This window comes from Trachurus japonicus, chromosome 12 (genome assembly GCF_045865225.1).
Source record: "Trachurus japonicus isolate A0001 chromosome 12, Traja_1.0".
Lineage (NCBI taxonomy): Eukaryota > Metazoa > Chordata > Actinopteri > Carangiformes > Carangidae > Trachurus > Trachurus japonicus.
Window position 1 is genome coordinate 28541862 of NC_140918.1, and position 27218 is coordinate 28569079.

Genomic DNA, 27218 nt, shown 5'->3' on the forward strand with positions numbered 1-27218 from the left:
TTAAAATTTGGTAATAATTGATGAAAGTGAGTGTGGGCTGTCCGCATGTCCAATGACTAAGATATTTCATCTGGTTAACGTGTATAATTGTATATAAATATATTTTGCATAAATGTAAAAAATGCATGTGGCTTCATTTTGAACTTTTATAATAAATATAAACTTTGAGAAATGTTGGAAATATCTGTAATGATATTAGAAGAACACAGTTCAACAACATACATAGGTCTGGTTGTCCTTCATGTTACAATGTTGAATTCAAGGAACAACCTGATCTGAAAAACAAAACAAACGTGAATTTTTAAAATCCACCATCATTGAAATAAAAAAGGCAAGCCATGGTGAAGCATGAGGGATATGAGAGCACTGAGTGTTGCACGAAAAGCTTTAAAAAAGCAGATCCTGTTCACCTCAACACACGGACCAATCACGGGGCGAAGCATCATGTGTTTAAGAAAATAAACTGCCCAGACGCAGCTTCAGATTAAACCTGACTGAGCAGGTATCTTTCACTCTGTTGACTCTTCACCTCCACTAATTCAAACTGTGTTACAGCGTCTTAAAGAAAAAGCCCAGTGTTAGACCCAGGATAATGTCAGACATGTTCAACCTATGTTTGACCCATTCATGGCAGACGGCTGCCGTGGGTCAATCCCTCCTTGTTACTGTTCACACAAGACCCAACTCTGTGGCTCCATTCACTTTAAACATGCTTGTTGCAGTGTTTACACTGGAGGACCGGGGGTGGGAGACGTTTGCTGCCGAGGTAAGGACGTTTCAAACCCCACACGCTGCTGGCTTCGACTTTACAGCTACTTCCTTTGTAATACAGATGAGTCTTTCTAGGCCAGAGGGCATCCCGGTCGTCAAGCTGGAATGATGGCCACTGCACCAAAATGGCAGCGCAGGGAGCTCAGAGTGACCCATTTACACTGACCGCAAGCACTATGCTGTTTAACATTTGTAATGCCCAGGTTTCAATTTCAGCAGAGCTTAAATGAACAGCGGTGGTTTAGGTCTGCAGGTATCAGGGGATTGGGAAGGGGGGGGGTTCTTTCAGGAGCTCTGTCTCCATGTTGTGCTTCAGTCCTGAGTGTATTAATACAATAGCACCCTGCAGCCTTCCTCAAGCACTTTCACACTCCTTTGAGTGCTTGTCACCAGCCAGCAATTAGCTGCAACTTAGAACAAAGCTAGCACTGTTGAAGGCAGGATGACTAGGCACCAGCATTGATGGAAGACGGTTATATGGTTATAGACTTTTTTACACAGCCTGTTGAAGGCAGGAATGTTGCACCTTTATTGTTGCACAATGTCGGGCTGTCACAATCATGAAATCTGAGTTGCCGTTCAAATGACTGCGATTAATGATTGAATTGTCTTTTTCTGATCATTTAATGCCGCTATAACACAGTTTAATGATACACATGCACCTTATGAAGACGAAGAACAGCCATTTCTTGGCTTTGCAACTAAATCCACGATGTTAATGTCACTAGATGATCAATGAAATGCAGTCGTTCAATATTATAAATGAAGCTCCTCGGGATAAACAGTTTGTGGCTCCACTCACCATAGCAGAAGAAGAAGTGGGCGCAACGTGATGATGTCATTAGAAGAGGACCGGTTAAACCTCGAACAGTGGAAAACGGCAAGGAAACAGTGATGAATTATGACATTTCTGTTTCATCCAGCTGTTTTTATACAGATGAGTGGAAACCATTTGAATGATTATGCTAAATAATTGCGGTCAGCTCAAATAACTGGGATCGGGCGATTATATAATGTTGTGACAGGCCTACAAACATGGCAGCCTCTGCCAGCAGCACAGTCTTCACAGAGCCCAGTCCATGTCTTTATAAGACAGTCTCCAAAGATGTTGATGTTGCACACCATGCCACTAATTCCTGGCGGATAGGAGGGTCAGATACATGACACTCAGTGAGTATTTTGTTTGACTAACCAACACCGGTGTTTTACGGTGTATTGGAATGAACCAAAATGAGTTCCAATACAGAACTAAAACAGTCATCAGGGAGGGAATGGAGGTAGCAGTGTAGATCCATTCACTTCAATTCTGTGTCTGTAACGCAATAGGGCTGCAACTAATGATTATTTTCATTATCGATTAATCTGTTGATTATGTGAACGATTAATTGATTAGTTGTTTGGTCAATAAAATGAGATACTCAGTTTATTGTCACAAAGGAACAAAGAAACCAGAAATATTCACATTTAAGAAGCTGAAATCAGAGAATTTGGACTTTGTTTTCTTAAAGAACTACTCGAACTGATTATTCGATTATCAAAATAGTTGATGATTAATTTAATCATCGATTATTGTTCAATTTAGGAAAGTAATCAATGTAAAGTACTGTAATGTGCCTTCACTCTCCCAGGTATCAGTGTCAGCACTGGGACTGGGACTGAAAAAGTTTCATTGGTGCATCCCTACTTCACACATGCAGCGAGCAAAGAAGAAAACCAGGAAGCACCAGAATGATTTGGCTTGTAGGTCAGACAGATTTCATCATGGAAGCTGGTATAATTCTTACAACACCATCCATGATGCCGTCTCAGCGGTTTAACGCACCACGGCAACAAAACAATCCTCTGTGGCCGCCGTTCTAAAAGAGACATCTGTAAAAGTCAAACTGCAAAGATAATTATGACTCTTTGTAGTAGAAGCTTCAAAACCAAGAAAGTCTCAATTTGTTGACATTTCACAGGGACTATAAAAGATGAGACAAGTGGCACTTTGGTAATGTTGATGCTAACGTGTATTATATAAGATGCCACTCAAGACTCCCAGATTAAAACGAGACAAACTGCACACGCCGTCAGCTGTCTAACATAAAGTTTCCACGTCTCAACAGAACTGAACTTTAAGTTCCTTTAAACGGCCCTGCACGACAATCTACCGCATTTTCACGAACCTCCAAATTAATGGGGTGACCCCTGGCTAACTCCTCTGGCTCTGTCCGGTTGCTGCTACGCTTTGCTTCACTTCACAGTTCGACTGGGGCAGGGGAAACACTGACAGGAGGTAACACAGCACATGGTGAGGGCAATAAAACTCTGGGAAAAAAGTGTGTGCTGCTAGCGCCGTGCAACACTTAATCATCTCCCCTTATGTTTGTCATTTACATCAGCGCCTGGCCTGCAGCTAAATAACAACACCATTAGTTCACGGTGTTCGCCAAACAATGTGCAGGCTCCACGCTGGAGGTGGAATATATGGATATACTATATGGTTTCTTAACTAAAAGAACATGACTGGACATTAATCATTCTGCTGTTTTAAACTGCTTCAGCTCCAACCATTAAAATAAACTGGTTGGATGCTTTTAATCAGAATGAAGTAAGTTGTGTCAGAAAAGTTTAACAATAACTGTTAAGTGCTGTCTGCACCAATGAGCATGTATCCAAACAAACATGAGCAGATACACAGTCGTACAGGCTGAAAACGAAAACTAGCCGATGAAAATTAAAGCGAGCACAAATAGTGTCACTAATATTTCTTCGGGCGAAGGCAGGAAATGGGTTTTGTGTGTTTTATCTGACCTGATTACTCAAACATTGTGTTTCCCTCCTAAGGAGGGATGATATGTGAGCGGGGAGGCTGCGCTCAGACCAGCCTGAGCCGTCTCATTCATCTGAAAGGAGCCAGTCAGGCAGCGCAGCAGGGGGCCGATGCTGGGGGCTCTAGCAAAACAACACAGTGTTGTCCAGCAAAAAAACCCCAAAACTCAACTCCTGCTGCAGCACAGTGTGACGTCACCTTGCGCCGGCCAATCAGACTGGATTTCATTGTACCGGCAGCTTTAAGGCTGGACACAAACTGGTTTTTTATGCGTGTGTTTAAAGGTTTTCTTGACCTGAAAGGCCACATCACGGTGAGGCATCAACACACAGCCCCCCATGCTGGTGCAGAAGAGAAGACCCCCAAGGTTTATGAAGCAGGCTCAAACAGAGCATCAGAAACTGGTCTTCTGAGGTTTGATTACAGGTATGGTGGAGCTCTCTCCATCCTGCTCTAACCTCAGTGTGGTGAGTCATACCACTGGGAGTACTCATTAGTAAGGCCTCAGTCAGACCTGCATGTGGACACACAGGCAGCTGCAGGAACCAAGGACATTATTTTAACACTGTCTAGTCCACCAGGATAAAGTCTGTGTCTGTCAAAATCATAACACCAGTCAAACATGTTCCTACCTCCGCATACTGCTCTCACATCAGTTTAACTCAAACATAAAGAAGCAGGAAAAAAATGTATAAGAATCCTTGAATGAGCTGGTTTCCTGCATTAGAGGAACAGATCCCGACGCTGCTCCAGTACACATCATCATGCTCCTGATTCCTCTGTTTGCTTCAGTGTAAACAAGCCGAGGCAGCATCATGACAGATCTCTGTTTAACAGAGGCTTAAGTCAAAAAGTACAATCTGCTAATAATAACACATGAACGATTACAATCTTTTGCATCTTCGTAGAACACATCCATTAAACAGGCACCTCATTTGGCAACAACAGCCCAGAAACAAGCACAAGCACAAGGACCGGGACCAGGATCAGGACTTGCACAATGTTCACATTCTTCCACCACAGTTTAGACATATTCTCAGGATGTCTGACGTGAGTGGGTCTCTGTCATCATTCTGGACTTGGCTCATTAGAAAAAGAGTTGTAACTACTACCTACTACTACTACAAATGTGATGCGAGCAAAATATATGACACAATATTTCTTCTGACTTACAAGTCAACAAAACATGTAGTTTCCAAACTTGCAACTGTATGACACTGGTAAGAATCAGTCAGTGAAGCCTTAGGAATCAGCTGTTTCTTCCGCCCTGGTCATAACATGTGGTCTGATCTTGACTGGCTGAACCTCTTCACTAGCTGCTGATCAGAGGAACCATTCTTGGACCATTCCCTTTTTTTAATAGAGCTGCTTCAGTCAGGATCTACCAGGATGCAGATCTTCAGCTCAGTCCACAGCTCTATAGGGTTCAGATCTGGGTTCTGACTGCACCACTCCTGAGGGTGGATGGGCTTTAAAGTTTAGGGTGACCGTCCTGCTGCCTCAGCAGCTTCTCCTGAGCTCCAGCAGGTGGACAGACACCCTGACATGATCCTGGACGAGACTTCGATGAACTTGATTTCATCAAAGATGTGGAGCTAGAGGCAGAAGGGGGTCAGGATAATGATGACATTCAGCTCTGGGAGGATGTTTTCATGTTGGTGTGCAAAGTATGTTTACAGAACACTTGAAAAAAACTATTTACGGCTTTAATCCGTCTAGAACTGGACAACTAAAGTGCATGTAAACATGTTAGAACGACTAAGACTGGACTTCTCCGGATCCGACTAAAAAGCCCAGATAAAGCAATTGGAAATGTTCATGTATACGCTTTAATCTGACTGAAACTGGACAATGATTGCGTGCATGCTCCGGGTCCGGGTCAGTACCGACAGCACAAAGTGTAGCAAAGAAGACAGACTATTGTTGTAATCCTCCAATAGCAAACAGCGTTCTGGTCTGCCCTGCCTCTGTGTTCTTGCTGTCTCTGCCAGTTTGAAGCCTGACTCATGTAACCAGTTGTTGTAATGGATCAACTGGAAAGGGGTCCATATTAACCCACTGAAACGATGCATATCGCCACATGTTGAGGAGGTGGACATGTATCCATTAACTATTGAAGTTTCCCCGTTGCATGTAAACTGGGACAAGGACAAAATTCTGACGAGACGCCCAACTCAAGCTTTAAACTCAGTTTGACTCAGCTGTGCACGTAAACGCACCGACTGACTGCACACCAGGTTTAATAACTCCTGACTCCTGTTAACTTCTCGGACGGATTCCTCTACTTTTATCCTTGTTTGTTTGTTGCTATTTTATTGTTCTCCTCTTTTATTTACTATGTTATATTTGCTGCTGTTTTATTTGTGCAGCACTTTAGTGCTATATAAATAAAGATTTACTTAATTACTTACTGGATTACTTATGTCATTAGCCGTAGCCTTTGCGGAACATTCAACCAACCACGCTGTGATGTTCTAAAGAACCAAAGTTGATAATAACAGTAACGTAGATCAAGACCAGGACACATTTTAAGAGTTTGAAAGTTCATACAAAAACAGATAGTCCCAAAGTGTTCACTTCCTGTTTAAAACACTGCCCCAACTGCTGTGTTGAGAATCATCCTAGAAAAATCTGTGATTAATTTGCTTTTTTTCCCCTTCTTTTCTTTTTGTCCTCCCACAGCGAGGATAACAGGACGACAGACTGACACCACCACGGTCCGTTCTAGTGACACATCCTCATGTGTCTGTGTCCCAGCACAGCTGATCAACATTAATCTAATTTGGGCTGATTTGCAGTGGTGTGAAACCCGTTGGCAGTTTGTCTTTCCAATATGTTCCTCCTCACCGGTTGTTTCCACTCATGCAGCAGCAGCAACAGCGTCTCGTGTCTGAGCATTTAGATATTTTTGCAGCAATGGACGACCTGACTTGGGCACGTTAAAAAGTTTTGATAGTTCTACGAATGGGAGCCATCACCACCACCACCACCACCAGCGCCTTAGAAATCACTCATTGGTGGTTTGCTGTAAGAAACTGACAGAAGTCCCGGCTGAGTCAAGTTTGGATGAACATTCAAAATGACTGCTTCTCCACTAGGAACTTATAATTAAAAACCAACCAACTACCATCTGCTTTGCACATATGGAGAATTTGTAATGGACAACAGAGGAGCCTGGTTTATCGTTTAACATAAGTGCTGGTGGCTGCACAATTCATTTCGGTGCAAGACCCGACAAATATAACATCGTCATTACCAAAATAATCATCAATAGTATGTTTTTTTGCATATTGTGCAGCCTGCTCTGAGTATGTAATTGTAAATTTATCATGTGTAAAATAAGCTGCATTTTTATTACATGTGAACTTATGTGTACATTAGCTACTGTGTTGTTCACACATTATTTCCACAACCAAAATCAAGTGTAACAGCTGTTCACATCTGGTAAACCCACTAATAAGAGCCTTCCACCAAAGTCAATCTCATATATTCGCACAAGGAGAGAATTCTGGATGAAACTGTGGTTTCCTTAGCCTTCCTTGTGCATTTTGTATACACACATGTGAAATTGACACATTGAATTAATCAATCATTGAAGTTTTCCAGCATTAGATAAGATCTCTCAATACTGTGACCTGGGTTTAACCACACCAGCTCATCCTCAGGCTTTTGGACTTGCAAGATGGTCTCAAACGTGATTATGCAGTTAAAGGGCCTTTAAAGACAAAGGGGGTTGCATAAACTAGGGGTGGAGGGGTCATTTATCCCATCGCGCCCCACCCCCCATGCTCCTTTCACTTCATACCAAATGGTTAAGTCCTCAAAGCCAGAGCTGAAAACAGGAAATCTCCACAGCTCTCACTCCCGCAGGGGGGGAGTAAATGAATTAGCATAACTGACAAAGACGCGAGATCACCTCGAGCTGTGCTTTCTATTAACATGACAACGACACAGTGGCCATTTGAGTCCGACACAAGAAGCTTTTATATGAAGAGCAGGAGCTGCAGGGGAACACATGTCAGCAGAGGCCGCAGGAACTGTGCTGCTTTCATATTAAAGTGTGTATGCCTCAGTCAGATGATGGAGGATGTCATCTCGTAGGCCTTTCTCTCTAAATCTCAGCAGTGATGGAATAACGGCGCTACTTTTTTCAGTTGTAAAGTTGGCAAATCAAAAAAAGTTACTGTTCCCCCCTTTATAACACCGTTACCTACGGACAATAAAATGCGTCCCATCACATATTAAAACACCCGTGTAAGTGTGCGTTATATAGCTACACTTTTTCTCTCTTTAGAGTCCATTACTAGTCGGAAAAAGCCGTTAATTCGGAGGCTCGTGCGTCGCAGAGCCTGCATGTGCGGAGGAATACTAAATGAGTTGGTTAATTTGCCAACGCAATTACTTTTCCTGGTAATTAGTTACTTTTATAATGTAGGAACTCGGTTACTTTTGGGGGAAAGTAACTATAACTAAATACTTTTTTTTAAAGTAACGTGCCCGACACTGGTTTTCAGTGAACCCGGTGCCAGTTTTTACTCAAGTGCAACAAGAAGCAGTGGAGAGAAAAAGGCTCCATCTATTGTATGAGATCACATCAACGCACCAAGAAAAACCCAGGAATGCCCCCAAACCCCAAAACATCTCTGCCAGCTTTCACACATGAACGTGAACTGTTAGAAATTGTAGACCTCGTGTAAACGAAGTCTACCTGTTGAGCAGTGCGTCACATCTGGCTTTAAACCGTCTTTAGGAAGTTTGCAGTTAAATGGAGAAAACTTACCGTCACATCTCAGGTTCGGAGACAAGAGAAGCATCCAGAGCCAGCTCCTCAGGAATGTGCTCATAGCGTCACTCTTCACTCACAGCGAAGCTTCACTAATAATAAAGATGGTAGTTTCATCCAGTTCCAGCTTCTTCTTCACCTTCTCCTTCTGCTGCTTCTTCTTGGAGCTTCTGTCCGCGTTGTTTTCCAGGTCAGTAGCGGCCCGCCGGGGACAGCAGCACTTCCCAGGTCTCGGAGGACTCGGACCTGAAGGTGCGGGACTACAGATGCGGGTTCAGAGGAGAGAGAACAAAGCACGGTCCGACAGACACGGAGCAGCGCGCGGCGCCGACGTCGCAGCGTTTGATCCCGGAGTGTCCGCTGCTGTCCTCGCGCAGCAGAGAAGTGAAGCTGGAAAAGTGGAGCGGACGCACGCACGCGCGCACTCACACACACACACTTTCGCGCACAGAGAAGAGCAGTTAGGTTTACGCAGAGGGCCCCATCTAGAGACAGGACCAAGGTAGCTGAGCTGAGCAGCCAGGTCACTCACTGCTCTGTCTCATACCCTCCTCCATTTGAGCTCAGGAACTTCGTCTGCGGAGAGCAACAGTGAAAATTAAACAAAGTTAATTGCAAATGATAAATAAAAAAATGCTAAAAATGTTAAAATACAAATGTTAAAAGAGAGAAACACACAGAAAAGAAAAAGAGAGGAAGAACAGAATACAAACACATCAGGAGAAAACGAAAATAAATAAAAGGGCAGCAGCACATATTTATTGATATCAGTGGAATTTACACACATATGTGTGACTTTTTCTTTTTTCCATTATCACTTTTTTTTGATATGTCCTTTTCATTTTAGTTTGTCCCAACCTTTTTTGGCTCATGACCCCATGACATCACAAAGTTATGGTGACCCCTGTCAATCCAGATTTTATATGTTGCATTTTATGTGAACTCGATTTATATTCGAGAAAGTAAAAGTATAACATACAGTTGTTTTAGATTGTCTGTAGCGTTCGTTTTTAATAATAATTTTAAAAAGAATAATAATAATCTTTTTTCTTTTCTTTTTTTCATCAATTACTAGACATTTCAGGTGAGTCCATTTGAATTCCAGGCGACCCCAAGATTGAAAAACACTCCTATCTAGACCTGAACCTATGATTTATAAGTTACAGAGATGATTAAACTTTTTTCAATTCTATTTCAATGAGTCTTCCTTATTTGAACTCCACTGACCTATATAATGGAAGTGTTTCTCAAATAAAGTTAGTTTCATTCCCTGATTGATTTACAAACAGAAGGGGCAGTATTGAATAGGATGTATCCACAAGACACCTAATGTTTTTTAATTCCCTGGGGAGAAACTGAATGTCTCCAGGATAGAACTGGCAACAGAGAGCCAGGAACAAAGACATCTCACAGGCAGCACGAGTTAAGTGGACCACACAGCAGCATAATAATGAAAGGATGTAAGAGACTGTACAAGTTTATATTAGTGGCATTTAAAAATGCTCTTTTATCCCTGCTTTCTGGTTACAAACTGCGTGGAGAAGTGGAACTATTATGAATGTGCATGAATGAATAATGGTTTGTGTAAAGCGCCTTGGGTAACTTGAAAAGCATTACATAAGACCAATCCATTATTATTATTATAAACAATGATTGGATAGACTTACAATTTCAGATCACAGGATATTCTAAACATCAACTGAACTAAACCTTTTGTTCATACAAGTTGGTTGCAGACACAATGAAATGAGCTTCAAAAATATACAGTTTCACTCAATTTCAATGTGACATTTTATTTTAAAACACCATACTTATGAATCTACAATGACACCTGCACTGGGGGATGAAAATTCAAGTTCACGGACAGAACAATGAATCAGTGCCATTATAAATGAGCTGAAGGAGAAGGAGCTTGGTAAAGGTCTGCAGGCCTGTAACTTAATAGCCTTGAGGACATCATTATGACATCACCATGGAGCATTTTTCTCAGGCTTCAGATAGTACGTGTTATTATAAAAGAAAAGATTCTTTATCTTGTTAAATTTTCCCTGATATAACATTGTTTATTTTCCTGAATTGTTTCCTGTCAAACAGTTGCAATGATTAATCTGCAGTTTCCTTTTCCAACTGCTTGTTCCTCCACTTCCTTTGTGTGCTGATTTATGGGAGAATAGTTTGTATAATCCTGTCACTTTTCCAGTGTGAACGGGCAGTGGAGTCAAACCTGTTGAGAACTGGTCTGTAACATGGATTTCTTTTAAACTAAAATAGATTTTTAGACAAAGAGGCAGAGAGTGGTTGGTATTTCAAATATGAAATGGCTATAGAGCTAAAAACTAAAGAAAGCAAAACACACACACAATAACTCAGTTGAAATCAGATATATTTACATTTCAGTAAGTGAAGTGAAGTGGTTGGGTGAAATGATGCCTTTATACACAACAATCGAACAAAAAACAACAACAACAAAAAAAAACCCAGTAGTAAAAAATCAGTGTCTATTTGAGGTAAAACAACCACGGTGTACAGTTCATGTACTAATAGACTGAAGAATATTAAATAAAACATCTCCTCTTTGGTCAGTACAAAAGCAACAGGTCATTTGGTCTGTGAAGATCAAGTCGAGTTCTCGCTGCAGTGGTTTGTCTTTATTAGGAACTGCAGAGGACCCACACTTACATTCATAATAATACACAACATGTAGTTTTGATTATGACACATGATAAATGAGAAGGCAAAGAACAGACAAAGTGTCCAGTAAAACCATGAATGGGAGTGTGTGGTCAGGAGTGTCCCCTCACAGTGATGTCCTACTCTGTCCACCGAGTGGACTCCAGGTGAAGCTGTAGTGATGTCAGCGGTCACTGGCGCTACGCTGTCATTTGAGGACGGCTGCAGCTGCTTCCTGGATACAAGACACCAGCTTCTGGACGTCGTCCTCTGTCTGTTCGATGGTAACCACCACTCTGACGCTGAGGAGACACAGTCACACACAACATACCATTACATTAAACACAAACATTTATTTGGGATACACTGAGGGAAAAACAAACCTGAAATTCATAATTAAATTATTATTCAAAAGAAAAAACAAGATTTTCAGGAATATTGTTGTTTTTTATGCAATATCCATAAAGACTTAGTTATTACAGAGCATAAAAGAGAGAGAGTTAAGAGTTAAGAGTTAAGAGTTAAGATATAATTTTGAGATTTAGATTGTAGATAGAGATATATCATTCTATAATAATATAGTTAGTTTATTTATTTAGCACAGTTTTAAAATATAAAGGAAAATTATGACAGGTAATATACAGTCAAAAATGCTCATGATATTTCCAGTAAACAGTATGAAAGGACAACCAGCTGAGCTACAACATGGAACCTAAAGTTACAAATGTAGTCTCATAATATTACAACTGAATTATTGAAAAATTATACCAGTCAATCTGCAATTTTCAGATATTATTTTATTTCTCAAAATTATATATTTTTCCCTCATTGTGGTGCTTATGCTCTGTAATAACTAATCCTTTATGGACCACATAAAAAGGATGAAATAGTGAAACTGTTAGGAAGTATTTTCAATGGAAGATTAGACACACAGCTGCTTTAGTGTATGTGAGTGTATGTTGATGGTAGTGAAGGACTGATGATGTGTGGCTCAGTAAAGCTCACAGGACCAAGATGTATTAGACACCTGTTAGAGAGTTACATTCATTGTTGGTGGAAGTGGGAAAAATACAGTTGTAGACAGAAGCTAGAGGAGACTCAACACAATGATCCACTGCACAGTCAGGTAGACCCTCACCTTGGCGGGGGCAGGAAGCGTTCCTCTCTCTCCAGGTAGCGAGCGAGGGTCAGAGCCACTCGTCCTTCCAAACACTGAGACAGAAAAACACACCAAATATAAATACCTGTCGTTTGACACCTAAATCTGTGTCTTCACGTGTTAAAATGTTCTGGGCTTACATGATCTACGATGGAGCGCAGCAGCTGCATGTCGGTGTCTCTGGAGCCTGAGCTTTTCTCCAGCTGTAAGTGGAGCGCTGGGGCCACTGGTTCTCCCACTAACTTCAGACCTGGGATTCTGGGACACGGGGAAAACAAACATCATGACATGATTTAACACAGACACGCTGTACTACAAGCTCTTCTCCCTGTTGTCCCCGACATGTATTCATGTGGTGTGTGTACGTAATAACATCATACCCCCTCATGTTATGTCTTTATTTGCTGTATGTGTTTCTATATATTAGCATTTTAGTGACATGTGCTTTTAGGTATTATTATTTCAGTGTTGTACAATGTAATCTTTATAACACCTCGCCCTGGGACTACAGTTGAAAACTAGCTACTTAGCTAATACTGACACATAAAGTAATGTCAATTAATTAGCACTGTAAAAATTTTTAAAAAAAAAATAAGAGTACAGTTAAAAGGATTTTGGCAGCAGTGACTGAATTACTATCTGAGAGGAGGATTTTCAAAATAAGACGCATTACAGTTTCTACAGGCAACATGAGAAGGATTAAATGCTCTGATGGGCAGGACCATTTTGTTAATAAGCTATAGACCAGTGGTTCCCAACCTTTTTTGGCTCGTGCCTTCATTTTGACATCACAAATTTCTGGTGACCCCCGTCAATCCAGATTTTATATGTTGCATTTTATTTGAACTCGATTTATATTCGAGAAAGTAAAAGTATAAAATAAAAAAAACACTGCAGGTCGAGGGCAGCCCGCATTATGAAGGACATTCACCATCCCCACAACAGACTCTTTGCGTGGCTGCCCTCAGGCAGATGGTTGCGCTCCCTCCAAGCCAGGACCGAAAGGCCGAAAAAGAGCTTTTTCCCACAGGCAGTGAGGCTTATGAACATGCCATGATTTTAAGGACTCTTATAGGCTTCCTTATTTATTATATTTATTTTTATCTTAGTTTATTTATTACTGAGAGCGATGTTTTTACAACAGTTTTATTTTAAAATGTGTGTGTGTGTGTGAGAGTGAGGGTATGTCAGGGCATGATCTATCTATCTATCTATCTATCTATCTATCTATCTATCTATCTATCTATCTATCTATCTATCTATCTATCTATAGTTGTTTAAGATTGTCTGTGGTGTTTTTAATGATAATTTTAAAAAGCATAATAATTAGTTAAAAAAAATATTTTTATCAATCTATTTTTTTTTATCAATTACTAGACATTTCGGGCGACCCCATTTGAATTCCAGGCGACCCCATGTGGGGTCCCGACCCCAAGGTTGAAAAACACTCCTATCTAGACCTGAACCTACGGTTTATAAATTACAGCGATGATTCAACTTTTTTTCTATTCTATTTCAATGAGCAGGTTAGGATTAGTGCTCTGAAGGCTTTCATCACATGACACCTCTCACCTGACCACTATGACTGAACTCAGACCCATACCCAGTATTAAGTTGTGCAGGAAACTGTTCAGCCCTCCTCCTCCCCCCATTAATCCTTAGTAAACATGAAAAACTACCACAGCTCTGATGAACTCACCCATTTAAAGACTTGTAAACATGTCGGCACTTTTGCCTCAGGACAGCGAAAATACCTGCAACAGAGGAGGGATTGGGAGCAGATCTGAGAACAGCTTGTTATGAAAACATTCAGCAAAGATTAGAAATGAAAGGCGCCTCTGTGCCTGCAGCAGGTCTCGAAAAAAACTGATCTGGCAAGAAAACACACAGGTGTTGGGGGAGCGTACCTGGATCCTCCTCCATGATGTCCAGAGCCTCGATGGCAGCAGCTGCCAACATGGGAGGGAGCGATGCAGAGAAGCAGTAGCCCTGACCCGACAGACGCTACAACACACACACACACACACACTCAATTTGTCACAGATCACAGAAAAAGCAGTAATAACCAAAAGAAATATGGATGCCAATTGCCAAAGACTCATTTCAAAATGCTACTTTCATTTCCCATTAACCATTAGGAAATAAATGTCAACGAACACCTGAAATAATAAAAGACATGCCCTCTGCAAAAAGCTGATTGTTAAAATAATAAAACCTTTATGCATACATTTCTATCCATTCCATCTATTCCATCTATTCATTGGAATAGCTACTTCTATTCATTTTTTGACTAACTTTGATTTAGGTTTCCACATTTATTTATTCATTTACTAACTTATCTCAGGATTTATTTTGTGGCTGTAATTATTTATTTATTAAACACCGATTCAGATGAGGTTCCATACTGAGGTTGAAGCAGGTCTATATAATGGAACAAATGACTGCAGGTCTGCAGCTGGAAACAGACACCACACAAAGGTGGACTTGTGTTATGACAGCTCAATGCTGAAGTGAGGGAGATGTATTGTTCTTGTTATAATGCAGAAAAAGTCATTGTGACATTCCTCATTCACTGACACTATATTTCAGTGTATGAGGTCCTATGTCAGGCAGTGTATTCTTCTGTAAAATAACACAAGCAGTTCAATAATAAAAATTAAAAAAAATTGGATGGGGGGATGGGGATGGAAATTAGCCGCTTGGCTACAATCCCACATATTTACATGTCAATGTCCATCAATATGTACTGTTCCCATTTTTACAAAAATAAATAAATCTGAAATCTGAAATCTGGATACAGATCAGATACAGACTTAACTTTCAACACTACAGTTGACTATTTAAAGTCAAACACAACAGGCTTCCTGCCTGTTAAATGGAACGCAGCCATAACTGTTGTTACTAAATACAGCTGTGATTTCCTGCTATGGCAGGGATCTGTAGCAAAGTATGTGTGTAAGCTTCATGCAGAGCAGCGACACAGTGTATTAACTTGAGGTAAAATGTAATTAACTGAAATGATCAGACACTTCCAGTCAGTTATTCAACATGTATCAATAAGACTTGCGTTGCATTTACCTGGTGGTCGATGACGAAGGAGCGTCCGCAGCAGAAGCCCCCGATGGAGGCCACAGCGTTCTCCATGTTGGCACTGATCAGGTCAATGTCATCGATCTGCATGGAAACACAACAGACGTCAGATATTTATTTCATGTTTTCAGATGTCACCTCTGTGTATCACCTCTTTACAGTCACTGGGAAAGTTAGTTTTAAATACTAAATCATCATAAGAAAGTGTGAGGTCAGTTAGTTGCTGAGTTGAGGCACTGCTGCAGGTTAGAGGAAGGCAGCTGCAGGCTCCAGGCTGAGAGTCACGTCAAGCACTAGACAAACAGGAAACTGGGCTAAACTCTTATTATAAATTAAATTAATTAAATTAATAAATTATTATGGTTTCTGAGGGCAGTTGTTGACCTACAGCTGAAGGCTTCCTGCGGTCCAGCTAAAACAGATAAATGCATGCTACTAGAACTACAGCTGGTTGGTTATTTAAGTGTGGGATGGCAGCCAGACAGGGCAAGGTCTCTCCTGATCTCATATAGAAACTCTGATCCAGCAAGCTGCTCATGATGACGTACGCTGAAAGGTTGAAAGGCATCCTGGAAGTGGATGAGGGGATGGTTTTTGTAGTGGGGGTGGAATTAATTGCAAAGCAATAGAATATCTGATTTTCATAATCATTGGAAAAACAGAAGTGAAACGAAGATCTGATTAACTGCCCAGCATTCATTTCTAATGAGTGAGTGTGATTTTACAGTCCGCCTTCATTTACTCACATTAACCCCAAAATGTTCTGTGACTCCTCGGCCGTATTCTCCTAACACACCGAAGGACAAACTCTCCTCCAGGAAGATCCGCACCTTGTACTTGTACTTCAGCTTCACCTGTAGGTCACAAAGACAAGAGTGAAACAACAACAACAACAACTGGAGTCGCCACATCACACACAGTGAACAACGCTGCAGCAGCAGCAGTTCAGACATCAACAGCTGCTGTCTGTAGCAGTCTCTACAGACAGAACCAAAAACTGCAGTTCCTCTCCTGACCACTAGAATGAGTCTCCAAAAGTGAGTTAGTCTCTATAGACTCGCACATTAAAGATGAACTATACAGGATTTTTAGCTTAACTATGCTACATTTTTACCTTAATCAAACAGTTTCAGAATAATTGTGATGGTTGAATAAACGACATGTAACTTGTTACAGGGAGAATGGAGGCTCTCTGCCTTCCATGTAGCGTCTCTTGGCCCAAAACCAACCTTGCATGATGATGCACATGGCCGAGAGGAGGGTTAGCAAAACAGCAGAAAAGTGACTGAACTTGCATAGTTCCACTTTAAAGGGATTGTTCAACATTTTGGCAAATTTGCCAATTGCCATAATCCCTACAGTCATATGGGTAGGTTCATTACCTTCAATTGTCGGTGCATGTTGTTTTGAGATCTATGAAATAATAATTTAACATTACGAGTTGTTTTGCATGCATAGCCGGAACGTAGCCGGAACTACATTCCAGACACAGCTGCTGGGTGGAATGATTTCAAAAGTAAGTACTTCCAAGTATTTACTTTGTGTGTCGTAATGTTACATAATTATACATGATTATTTCAAAGTGTGGTTTCAAAGCGCAGGTCACAGTTGTTGGATTGTGTATTTTATGTGTGATGAGGGACTGGGGACTACTGTATGTACCGTGTAAGCTGAGCAGCTCGTCTCTCCTCCCCCAGATCTCAAAATAGCTTACACCGACAATTAAAGGTAATGAACCGACTCCTATGACTATAGGGATTATTTCAAAGGGTGAATTTGCCAAAATGTTAAACTATCCCTTTAAAATGTCCAACTTTACAGCAAAAATACACATTTTTTACAGTTTACAGTGTGTTACAAAAACTGTTTTAGTGCCTACAGCCAATTCCCCCCTTCATGGCTACTGATCAAATCACCTTTTTACATTTTATCCCTTAAAATTATTTATCATTGAGGATGTGGCCTATTTGAGTGTTTACGTGCTAGCTGGGTTGGAGTCGAGGGCAGCAAAGATGGTGCCTGCATGTGTCTTTTGATAATCATTACATCACAGCTCCCTGAACAACAAGTAGCTGATGAATACTGAGCCTGAGCAGTCAGTGAATCTCTGACATGTGGTTTATCATGGAGTATAACACTGACAGCCTGTCAGGTGCCTCAGTTTTCTATTTACCAGTTCAGGAAGAGGACAGATGTCTGCAGTGTTCATGAAGAGTCCCTCCACTACAATGAACTTCCGCGTCACTCGAGCTTTCCGAGGATTCTGCGACAGAAAGAAAAGCGGTGAATCACACAGCAGGAGTGTAATAATAAAAACCTGAGACTTCCCCTCTCAGCCCTGCACCGACCTTCTGGTCCTCCAGCTCCTGCTCCCTCAGAAGCCTCTCCAGGTCTTCCATGTCGTTGTGTTTGAAGTATTTGATAAAGCTGCGGGACGCCTGGAGACCCTTCTGGATGGAGAAGCAGGCAGCTTCGTCCCTGAGCACATATACAGAATAAAACATAAAGAAAAGAGGAGTCAGAAAATGACATTTTCAATTCAAATCATTTAGATCAGGGCTTCTCAACTGGTTTCACCCTGGGACCCACATTTTCCCATGATCATTAAGTCGTGACTCACTTTTATAGGATTCAAACCGAGCCATTTCATTTTTCAAAAATAGCCTTTGAAGTACGTCACCTTTTTCAACATAAACACACATATTTTCATGTGTAAAGTGCATTTCACAGCACACCAATAAGAAAATGAAGAGGACCATGACAATGGGCTTTACTGTATGCACAGCTTCACTACTTCCTGAAATAAGCCAGCTCCTTTATTTCCTATCTTACATTATTGGACCAACTGATTAATCCAGGTGTGCCTGACCATTGTTGTGAGGTCAAACACACCTGGATTAATCAGATGGTCCAATGATGTAAGATAGGAAATAAAGGAGCTGGCTTATTTCAGGAAGTAGTGGAGCTGTGCAACAAAGAAATAAAAACTAGACAAAAAAAGTAAGACCCACAACATGAGATGTTTTCCAACTGCAAACATCAACCCAAACAATCAGGTTACCATGGCTACTGTGGTAGACTGCTGAGTCATGCCTGTCAATATACGTTTTTTTTTTTTCCAAAATAAAAATCCAACATGCACATAATGCTCTTTATTTATTTTTTGACCAGCTGCTTGCAACCCACCCAGAACAGGTCACGACCCACTTTTGGGTCCAAACCCATCCGTTGAGAATCTATGTAGTAGATCATGTGTAATATATAATAATATATGTCTCATATAGTCAGGAGAAGCTAGGAGAACACTATGAAAACATGGCTAAACTAGTTTTTATTTCCAGCAGCACAGTATGTCTAAGTTCAACAGGCTGCCTCTCTACTGATTATCTATTAGTTGACTGAGCAGCTCAGACAGGACAGGTGCTACTGAACATTGGTTGATCTACACCAGACTATCAGTAGCTGTACTGGGTCTACCTATATCTTTTTTAGCAGTGGCAACACTCACACAAAGATGATGTCCCCTCTCTTGGAGTAGGCAGGGATGGCACTGGCAACTGTTGCAAAGCCGTATGAGTAGATGATGGCCTCTTCTGTTTTCATGAATTTGGCCAAACGACTCTCCAGCTCCAGGTGAACATCTGAGGCACAGAAACAGGAGGGTTGTTGGCAGTCTGTTTTTATTCAGTCAGGCTGCAGAGAGCACAGTGGCTTCCCTTCCAGAGAGGCAAAGCTACATCTGCTTTAAACAATTTACTAACGATAAAACAATGCTTTTATTTTGAATCATTTCTCTGTGATTCTGTAGTGGGTGTGATGAAGCTGGCTCTATGTAGGGAAATCAGTGCATTGCACAACCACACATAAACATCGTTATACTGCGGCCTGTATTTTCTTGAATGAGAGGGCCTCAGCCAATCACTGGCTTGTCTCAGATCAGCTCTGCCGCTGCGCAGGCTCCATGCTTTAGACACACTGGAGCCAGATTATCCACATATCTTAACATACACACTGAACAGCTTTGATGTCATCTACAGCCTACTGACTAATATTAATAGGGGGTGGAGGAAAGTTCATAGAAAAAGAAAAGCAGAAAGATTTTTTTAGATTGATGTTTTGTTTTCTCACCAAAAGTCCCGTAGAAACCTCTTGGACCACATGTGCCCACGCCATATTTCTTCAGGGATGCCAAAGCCTTTTGCTGCCATGAGGAGAAAACAGGAAATACAAAACAAGGAAAAGAAATGTAATAGGGCAATAAATGAATTAAAGGTCCAGTGTGTAATAATTCTAAGTGTGTAATCGCTATAAAATAAAATTAGTTTGGTTTTCATAGCCTTATGATTATTCTTTTGCTACAATCTAGAATCTGAACGCTAGATATCACGGTTTTCCCCCCATTCTACACACTGGACCTTTAAAAGTTGTTCAATGTATTTGTAAAATGAGGGATCCAAAATAGCTGACTTTTTATTTTATTTCAATGTATCATGTCCATAATGATGACGGTCACGGCAATGATCCCATTATTCTTTGTCAGGGCCGGAACAGTGGGGACAATTATAATGATATAATTTCTTAGGAAAACAAGTTCAGGCAGCGCTCCGGCCCTAATGTTTTTGCTGCACATTGGAAAAGTACAACTACAGGTGGTAATAGATTAAAAAAAAAAAAAAAAGTAGTAATAAAAGGTACTGACCTTAACCCGCTCGTTGTCGAGGAGACCCAGGAAGTTAAATGATGCAAAGTTAATACACTCTTTTCCATTGATGATGATGTTGTGGCTGGGAGGTCTGTAAGCAAAACACTGTCATTAAATGCTGTGTCCACAGTTCAGACCACAATGCACTGGATAATGTATGGTATATGCTCCATAGTAGTGTTGTGCATTTTTTTAGTCCAATTACATCATTTTACAATCATCAATTTACACTGCACTGTTTTGTGCAACTTTCAGGTAACAACTAGTTCTCTCTCTTCCTACACATTTGACATTTCAAAGTTTCATACTTTTTCCAGACGCTAATTTCGAGACTTCTCTGTAAAAGAAATTCAAAGAAATTGTTACATGTGAGTGATTAGATGTGTATCATGTGAATAAATTATGCAATTAATCCTTTGTTTTCATTATTCTGAATTTGTATGCCATTATGTCACCAAATACTTTCCAGGAGATTGTAGCTAGGTACAATAGCGCATACAAAATAATTTTCCCAAATATGTTCAGACAAGACCAAACCCAGAGAAGTATTAAGATGAATATATTTCCATACAATAGTTTCCATTTTCCATACTTTTACAGACCTGGAAATGTATAAAATCAAATTCCATACTTGTGTAGGAACACTGTTTTTAACCAATGTCCCATAAATTGTTGGGAGTCATCTACAATACGCAGACACACCGGTGTAGAGTGTGTGTGAGAAAATCAAGTGGCAAACAGAAACAGAGGAAGTATCTGGATTTGGCTCCTGAAACCAGTGCTGTTTAAACACAGGTGGCAAAAAACTAACAGTAGAGATAAAGGTTGCAGGTGATAAGCTGAGAGACCTGCAGAATAAACCACTGCAGAGTTTGTGAGGCTGATATCAGTTTTGTTCAGTTTCCTTAAGATATGCGACCCAGATATGTAGAGAACAGGACATGTTACTGCAGCTTCTCTTTTTGGATGTGTGTTGTCATGGTGGCAAAAGGTGGTCCTGGAGACACTCTATTACCAGGTGGTTTTAATAAGAAGCACTTTTCATTAGCAACATCCAAACTATATATACTTTTTGTAGCATCTCTTTTGTTAGGTTTCCTTCTCCCGGCTACACATGCCCCCAAAAACTGAGACTTTTGAAAACTCTGCTGGATCAGTGTAGCCAATGTGAGTTCCAGATAAATACTGTAGTAATGGGTCATTTCATTTGTTGGTTGGATGAACCCTCCACCCTCACCAACACTTGGCTTCAGCCAGTCTCTTAAAGAGGAACTATGCAAGTCTGGTTGCTTTTCCTCTGCGTTGCTAACCCTCCTCTTGGCCATGTGCATTTGTTTACAACAAAGCCATCGAAAAATCAATACATGGAGCAGTGGATAACATTATATAACATATACGATGGTACGATGTGTATATTTGTGTAGTCTTAACTGTCATGAACAAAAGATTACGGGTTACGGAGCGTCTTTGTGTCGCGGTGTGCAGAGGCGAGTGCTGGGACAGGTTCTACACTGATGTTGCAAGGTTGGTTTTCAGCCGTGAGGTGAAGACAGAGAGCCTCTGTTCTCACTCGTAGTCGTAACAAGTCACAAATCATGTAGTTCACTATTACAATTACTCTGGAGCTGTAATTAAGGTAAAAATGTAGCATAGCCACGGGAGAAATCCTGCTTCGTCCCTCTTTAACAGCAGTAGGTAAAGCAGAGAGATGGTTTTACCCGGTGACAACGTCATAGTTGAGAGAAGGGTGGTCTTTGGATACAGGAGGAACCAGAGGCTCGGGCTGCCACTCCTCGATCAAGTCCTCCTTCTCCTGTGACATGCATAAATAAACACAACATTATAAGTTTGGCAACACAATGAAAAAATAATTTTAAAAAAGAGCTGTATGTTTGAGCTGACTTTACCTTCTCTGTGAGTTTATAGGCATCATGAAGTTTGTAGGTCTTGGAGAACAAGAGTCTGATGATCCACAGTATGAGGATCCCCTCCAGGATCAGGTGGTAAGCAGGAGCCTGAGGTAGACACGGACATGGTGACTGTGGTGGACTCAGAATGAAGACATTGTCTACTCAGTAGTCACATTTCCTTTGATTTTTCTACCCCAGTTTCCTGTATCTGTAATAATGAAGCATGTTCCCTCTCTACAACATGATCTGTATAGGCAACAGGCGCTGACATCTCTGTGGCATCTCTATTCCAAATATGTAGGCTTATGGTTTGCTGGGACACATTTTATACTTTATCATAAATGACAGCTGCTGTGGACTTGGATATTGCACATATTGTGATCAAGCTTAGAAAATGGTCAGCCTTATTATTAATATTTAAAAAAAGGCCACTGAGAAGTAATCAACTTTTACAGGCCAATGTGGGTCAATGAACAGACTCATAAGAAACAGAACAATAATGATAAGTGTCTTGTTGAACTGTTTCTGCTTTTAATGGGCCATGATCTAACCAGTGTTTATGCTCATCCAGTCATTCAACAATAGAAACAGAAAACATTGAGAAATGTTCAACAGTTGGTGTGTGTACATTAAACACTATTTCCAACCTTGGCTAGTTGAGCCTGGATGTAGATAGCTAACAGGCTTATACTAAAATCTGTCAACAATAAGGGTCAGGATGTTGGACTACTGTAGACACCTAGATATGTTTGACCATATGATCTGCTGAATATGGTGCGTTTCCTTAGGCTAAGGAAACTTTTAAAGTAAGGGAAAATGTCAACACCAGATCATCCTGTTTATCTCCAAGAGGCAAGAGTTTAATAAAGCTCTGTCTGAGCCTGTGATTGGTTACTTTTTTTTTTTTTTTTACACACAAAGGCTGCTTGATTTTAAAGGGAACGCAGTTAAAACATTACACTGTGAGGCTTTAACTTTGAAAATCAACATAATGACATTGTGATAAGTTAGTTGTGTGAGTGACAGATGTGGTGGAAAGAGGTGTGTGTAGTTCTAGTGTACAGGTCAATATGGACTAGAATGTATTTGTTACTAGCCTATCAGCAATTATAAATCAGATTTCTTTAAAAGTTTCGTCTTTTTTTGTTATGCTCTGGTCTTATTTATTGTTTATTGTATTAATCACTGACTCACTGGATGGGGATTTGATTTACCGTAATTTTGAAATCAGTTTGTCAGGCTGTTACCGTAATGCCTGGTATAGACTCGACCACAAAGTGGGGGGCTAGCTTCACCGTGCTCTGGTTTTGAGTTTTTATTTACTTTCAGACTATAAATTGAACATGGTCCACGTAGAGTTGCTGTTTAAACTAAACGAACAACCCGAATGACTTTTAAAGCACAAACACGTCGCTAAACGTGCTTCTGTGCGTTTGCGCAGTTTGTTTCTTCCATATGTTTTGTAACTTGGTTTGGTAACTGCTGACGAGCAACAGGTAAGTTAGCAGGATGAACACAGAACACGACACACGTTCAACTTCACGATGAATCGTAGTTTCAACGAACTTTAGTTTAAATCCTATTTTATACTTTAGTGATGAAACCACTGAAGAAGCTGAGGAGTCAACTTCCTTGTTACGTCGCCTCTGGCCGCTGACTGGTCGGTGCGTGAGCAGTAACACAGGCAGCAGATGATTGGCTTCGAGGGACAAACATCTCCTGTCCGCCGCGGATGTTTCCTGACCGACGACTTTACAGCCACCGACCGCACGGGACGAGTCCGCCCTGCCAACGCCAGGAGATAGTGCTACTCCGCGGAGCTGTAGAAAGGAGAAACTTACCTCATAAAACGCTTGCACCATTTCCACCAACACCCATTGCTGTCCGGACGCCATGTTTAGCTTCCTAGTGCGACGTCATCAGTTACGTTCAGGTGCTACGAGAACAATAGTATATCTGAAACACATCCCACCGACGTACATTGACAGAGCATGAGACTCTGAGGGATAATCTGATAACGTTTGTAGCCTATGTTCTATTCTCTGAAGCGGATTATCTCAGTTTAATATAACATTTCTATCTTGTATTTTGCAATTATGACTCGTCACTATACCCACAAAGCTACATTTTTGAGATGTTTGTATTATTAAATATTTTCAATAAAGAAAAAAAAAAGATAATCGGTAGCCTAAATCAGTGCATGCACCTGATCCTCGTCGTGAAATAAGAAACAAAATGAAATAAAACACGAAAGTCAGTGGATGCAAAATAAGGAATTAACACACAAATAAAAATTGTAATTCAAAAGTGTAGAATACGCAGAAATTAATGAATCAAATCATAGTGTCAACTAATGGCAATTGGCACAGTGGCAACACAGTAGAAACATAATAGCCTATCCTTGTTTTCTTTCACTCTAGCCTACCACTTTGTAGCCTATGCCAGGAGTTTCTTCTTTTGAACTTTTTATCATTTTATCATTATCATTTTATCATTTATATTTTGTTTTTTAATTGTTTGTATGTTTTGTCCACGATGTACCATAATTAAAAGTTATGTTCTTCCTTCATTTTCATTCCAGTTTCAATGTAGGTCGGCTGCCAGAGTCCACAAGACGTCTGGAGATGTAGTTTGCACTCCACTGTGGTTGTGACACCTTTCTGTCAGAGCTACCACTCAATGGGACCAGACAACCCAGGCTGTCCTTCACTCCACATACACATCAATGAACCCATGAGCCTGTCATTAGTTAATCCATCCATCCATCCATCCATCCATCCATCCATCCATCCATCCATCCATCTGTCTTGATGACAACTCACCCGAAAAGTGTCAGTTCAGCCTGCTGCAGAAAAATGCCCCTCTTACTTGTTCACATAACACAGTCTGACTGTGGAAGGCTGTCTGTACACAGATGACAACCACACTGCTTTGCATTTAGTTTTGGGAGGTCCATGCTGCCCTCTGTTGGACAATACTGAAATGTAACACATCCCTTCACCTGATTAATAACTGATTTAAACCAGGCTATCCACACAGGCAATTTAGTCTCTAATCCACAGAGTATGCAAGTCTTTAGACTGTGGGATGAAGCAAACCCAGAACCTTCCTGCTAAGAGGAAACAGCACTAACCACAGTGCCACTGTGCTGCACTAAACCAGATCAGCGAGGTTCATGTAAAACCACTGACAAGTTCCAGTCATCAAATGCAGCACTAAGGTAAGTAAAAATAATAACATGATAATGAACTGTATTTACACAGCATCCTTATACACAGGGTGCAGATCAAAGTGTTTTGATAAATACAAAAGAAAAGGAGAGTTTAAAGATAAATAGATTAAGACTGATTAAATAAATAATGAATGATGCTTAACTAATACTTGACAGTATGTAGTTAGCATTACCTCTGCTCTGATCATAATGAATCAAAGTGAAAACAACCACACTGACATAATACAGGTCAGAGAATATACCCATACCTTTGCGCATTAAAGTTTAGTGAAATAAAAAGAAATGTATCGTCTACATACAAACACATGCTGAAGAGTCAGCTTTACTGGAAAATCATTCACATACAGTATGTAGACTGAGTTACACTTCCTTGCGAAGAAGAGAATCATTTACAGTAATCATTACCAATATTATTAAGTGCTGAATAATGATATAATGCATGTCTCCTGCCGACTATTTCATCACATTGTCATTTAAAGCTGTGTTTTTTCCAAAGTCAAAGATCATGGTTGTGGCGCTCGTGCAGTGGGAATGTGTGTGTGTGTGTGTGTGTTTTTAGGAGGCAACAAACAGATATTTCTTTCAGAGCAAACATCTTTAGTGGTCTTTTAAATACACAGTATTCTGGCAGATTAGAAAGGACAAACATTACAAAAAGAAATCCAGAGTCTCAAGTTTCCTAGTTTACAGACTGTAATTGTTACATGATTCACCAAATGCCACGTGTGTTCCTGCCCTCAGTTTTAGACATAAGACACTGGGTGATATTAACCTTTTTACATCAGCAACATTATTTACATTATTTTACAGATATCTCAAAACAGGCTCAGAACAGCTTAAACCTGTTTACTATTTTAGGCCATTCAGAGTAAATACAAACTACAATCAAGCTAAAATTCAAAAGTGACATTTTTTTGTGTGGAATATTATAATTCTTATAACCGCAAACATTAAAATGTGAACAATTTCCGTCACGATTTTCAAAAAGCTAAAGGCCAGCTTAAGCTTGCATTTCATTGGACACACTGAGCCCTAAAATTTGTGCAGTATTAAAGATAAAGAACTGTGTCATTGACTACTGACAGATGACTGGGTTAATTCTGGTCATATAAAGATGAAGTGGTGACTGTTGTGGAATTCATGTCCCACTGCTTCAGCAAAATGTTGTGTTGGGTTCAGTCTACAGATCGTCAATGGTTGAAAGTCCCTGGAACTGAATCTGGGTTTTGCTCAACAGGTGATGTTAACTCCTGGAAGGTAGAGTGTTAGCAGTGCTATTCATTGTGATTGGTCAAGTATCAACCACAACAATCATCAGGAAGTTATCTCCTAGGATTCCAAAAAGTTATACAAAAAAAACAATGTAACAGTGGACAAACCAACACTGAAGAAATGTAAGATTATGTAAATAGTAGTTTAACATGATGCCATTGACACAGACTCTGATTTTGGGCTCTGCTTGGAGGGTGATATACATGGTTCAGGCACTTTAAGGGGCAAGAACATATGACTTTACCACTATTTTACTATTCTGTGGAGCTGGAGAACCAGAAAGAACAACTGGTGGACAAACCATCACATCAGGGTTTCACTAGCGTTCAGTAAGAGGAAGCAGTTTATCTTGTGATGGCCCAACAACGCCACACATTCTTCATCTGCAATAAGCATCTGTTAAAAACTTTACTTTTTAAGAATAAAAATGAATATGAGTATTAAAGCATGTATTCTTGATGGTTTACATCTGAAACATCCTGGATTGTAATAACACAGTGAAAAGCTATTAAATGTCCTGGTTGTGGTTCCTGCAGGGCCTCCTCCATGTAGTCTTGGTAATTTCTCTACCATGCTGCTCTGTCTACTTTCATACAGAGCCTAGAATAATGTATTAAGTAACACTCCATTCATGCATAACACAAAGTTATTCAGTACACTAACACAACGAACAAAAAAACAAAACAAAAAGAGAATGCATCTAACTTATATCCAGTATGTCACCAGAAAGATATGAAATAATTTCAGTGTCAGAGCTCGTAGCCTTCATTCTGCCACGGCAACATTTCACAGACACCAATATCAAGTGTTCAGAAAA

General features: G+C 40.4%; 2 protein-coding genes across 2 annotated transcripts in view; both read right to left on the reverse strand.

Annotated features, from left to right (window-relative positions):
- ror2 (receptor tyrosine kinase-like orphan receptor 2) overlaps positions 1 to 8752 on the reverse strand; it is a 46505-nt gene extending 37753 nt beyond the window's left edge. Inside the window, exon 1 of the mRNA XM_085794158.1 lies at positions 8364 to 8752. Within this exon, the coding sequence (XP_085650284.1) occupies positions 8364 to 8427 (64 nt within the window). The 5' untranslated portion in view covers positions 8428 to 8752. The remainder of the gene's footprint in view (positions 1 to 8363) is intronic.
- Positions 8753 to 10732: 1980 nt separating this feature from the next.
- sptlc1 (serine palmitoyltransferase, long chain base subunit 1) lies at positions 10733 to 23809 on the reverse strand. Its single transcript, XM_085794159.1, has 15 exons — positions 23739 to 23809; positions 21895 to 22002; positions 21706 to 21800; positions 19985 to 20078; positions 19414 to 19486; positions 18794 to 18926; positions 17634 to 17763; positions 17459 to 17548; positions 16032 to 16139; positions 15274 to 15369; positions 14103 to 14199; positions 13895 to 13949; positions 12336 to 12453; positions 12175 to 12248; positions 10733 to 11338 (listed from the first exon to the last, which is right to left on the reverse strand). Exons 1-15 carry the CDS (start codon positions 23790 to 23792, stop codon positions 11245 to 11247), a joined length of 1419 nt encoding a protein of 472 aa, XP_085650285.1. The 5' UTR covers positions 23793 to 23809; the 3' UTR covers positions 10733 to 11244.
- Positions 23810 to 27218: the final 3409 nt, after the last annotated feature.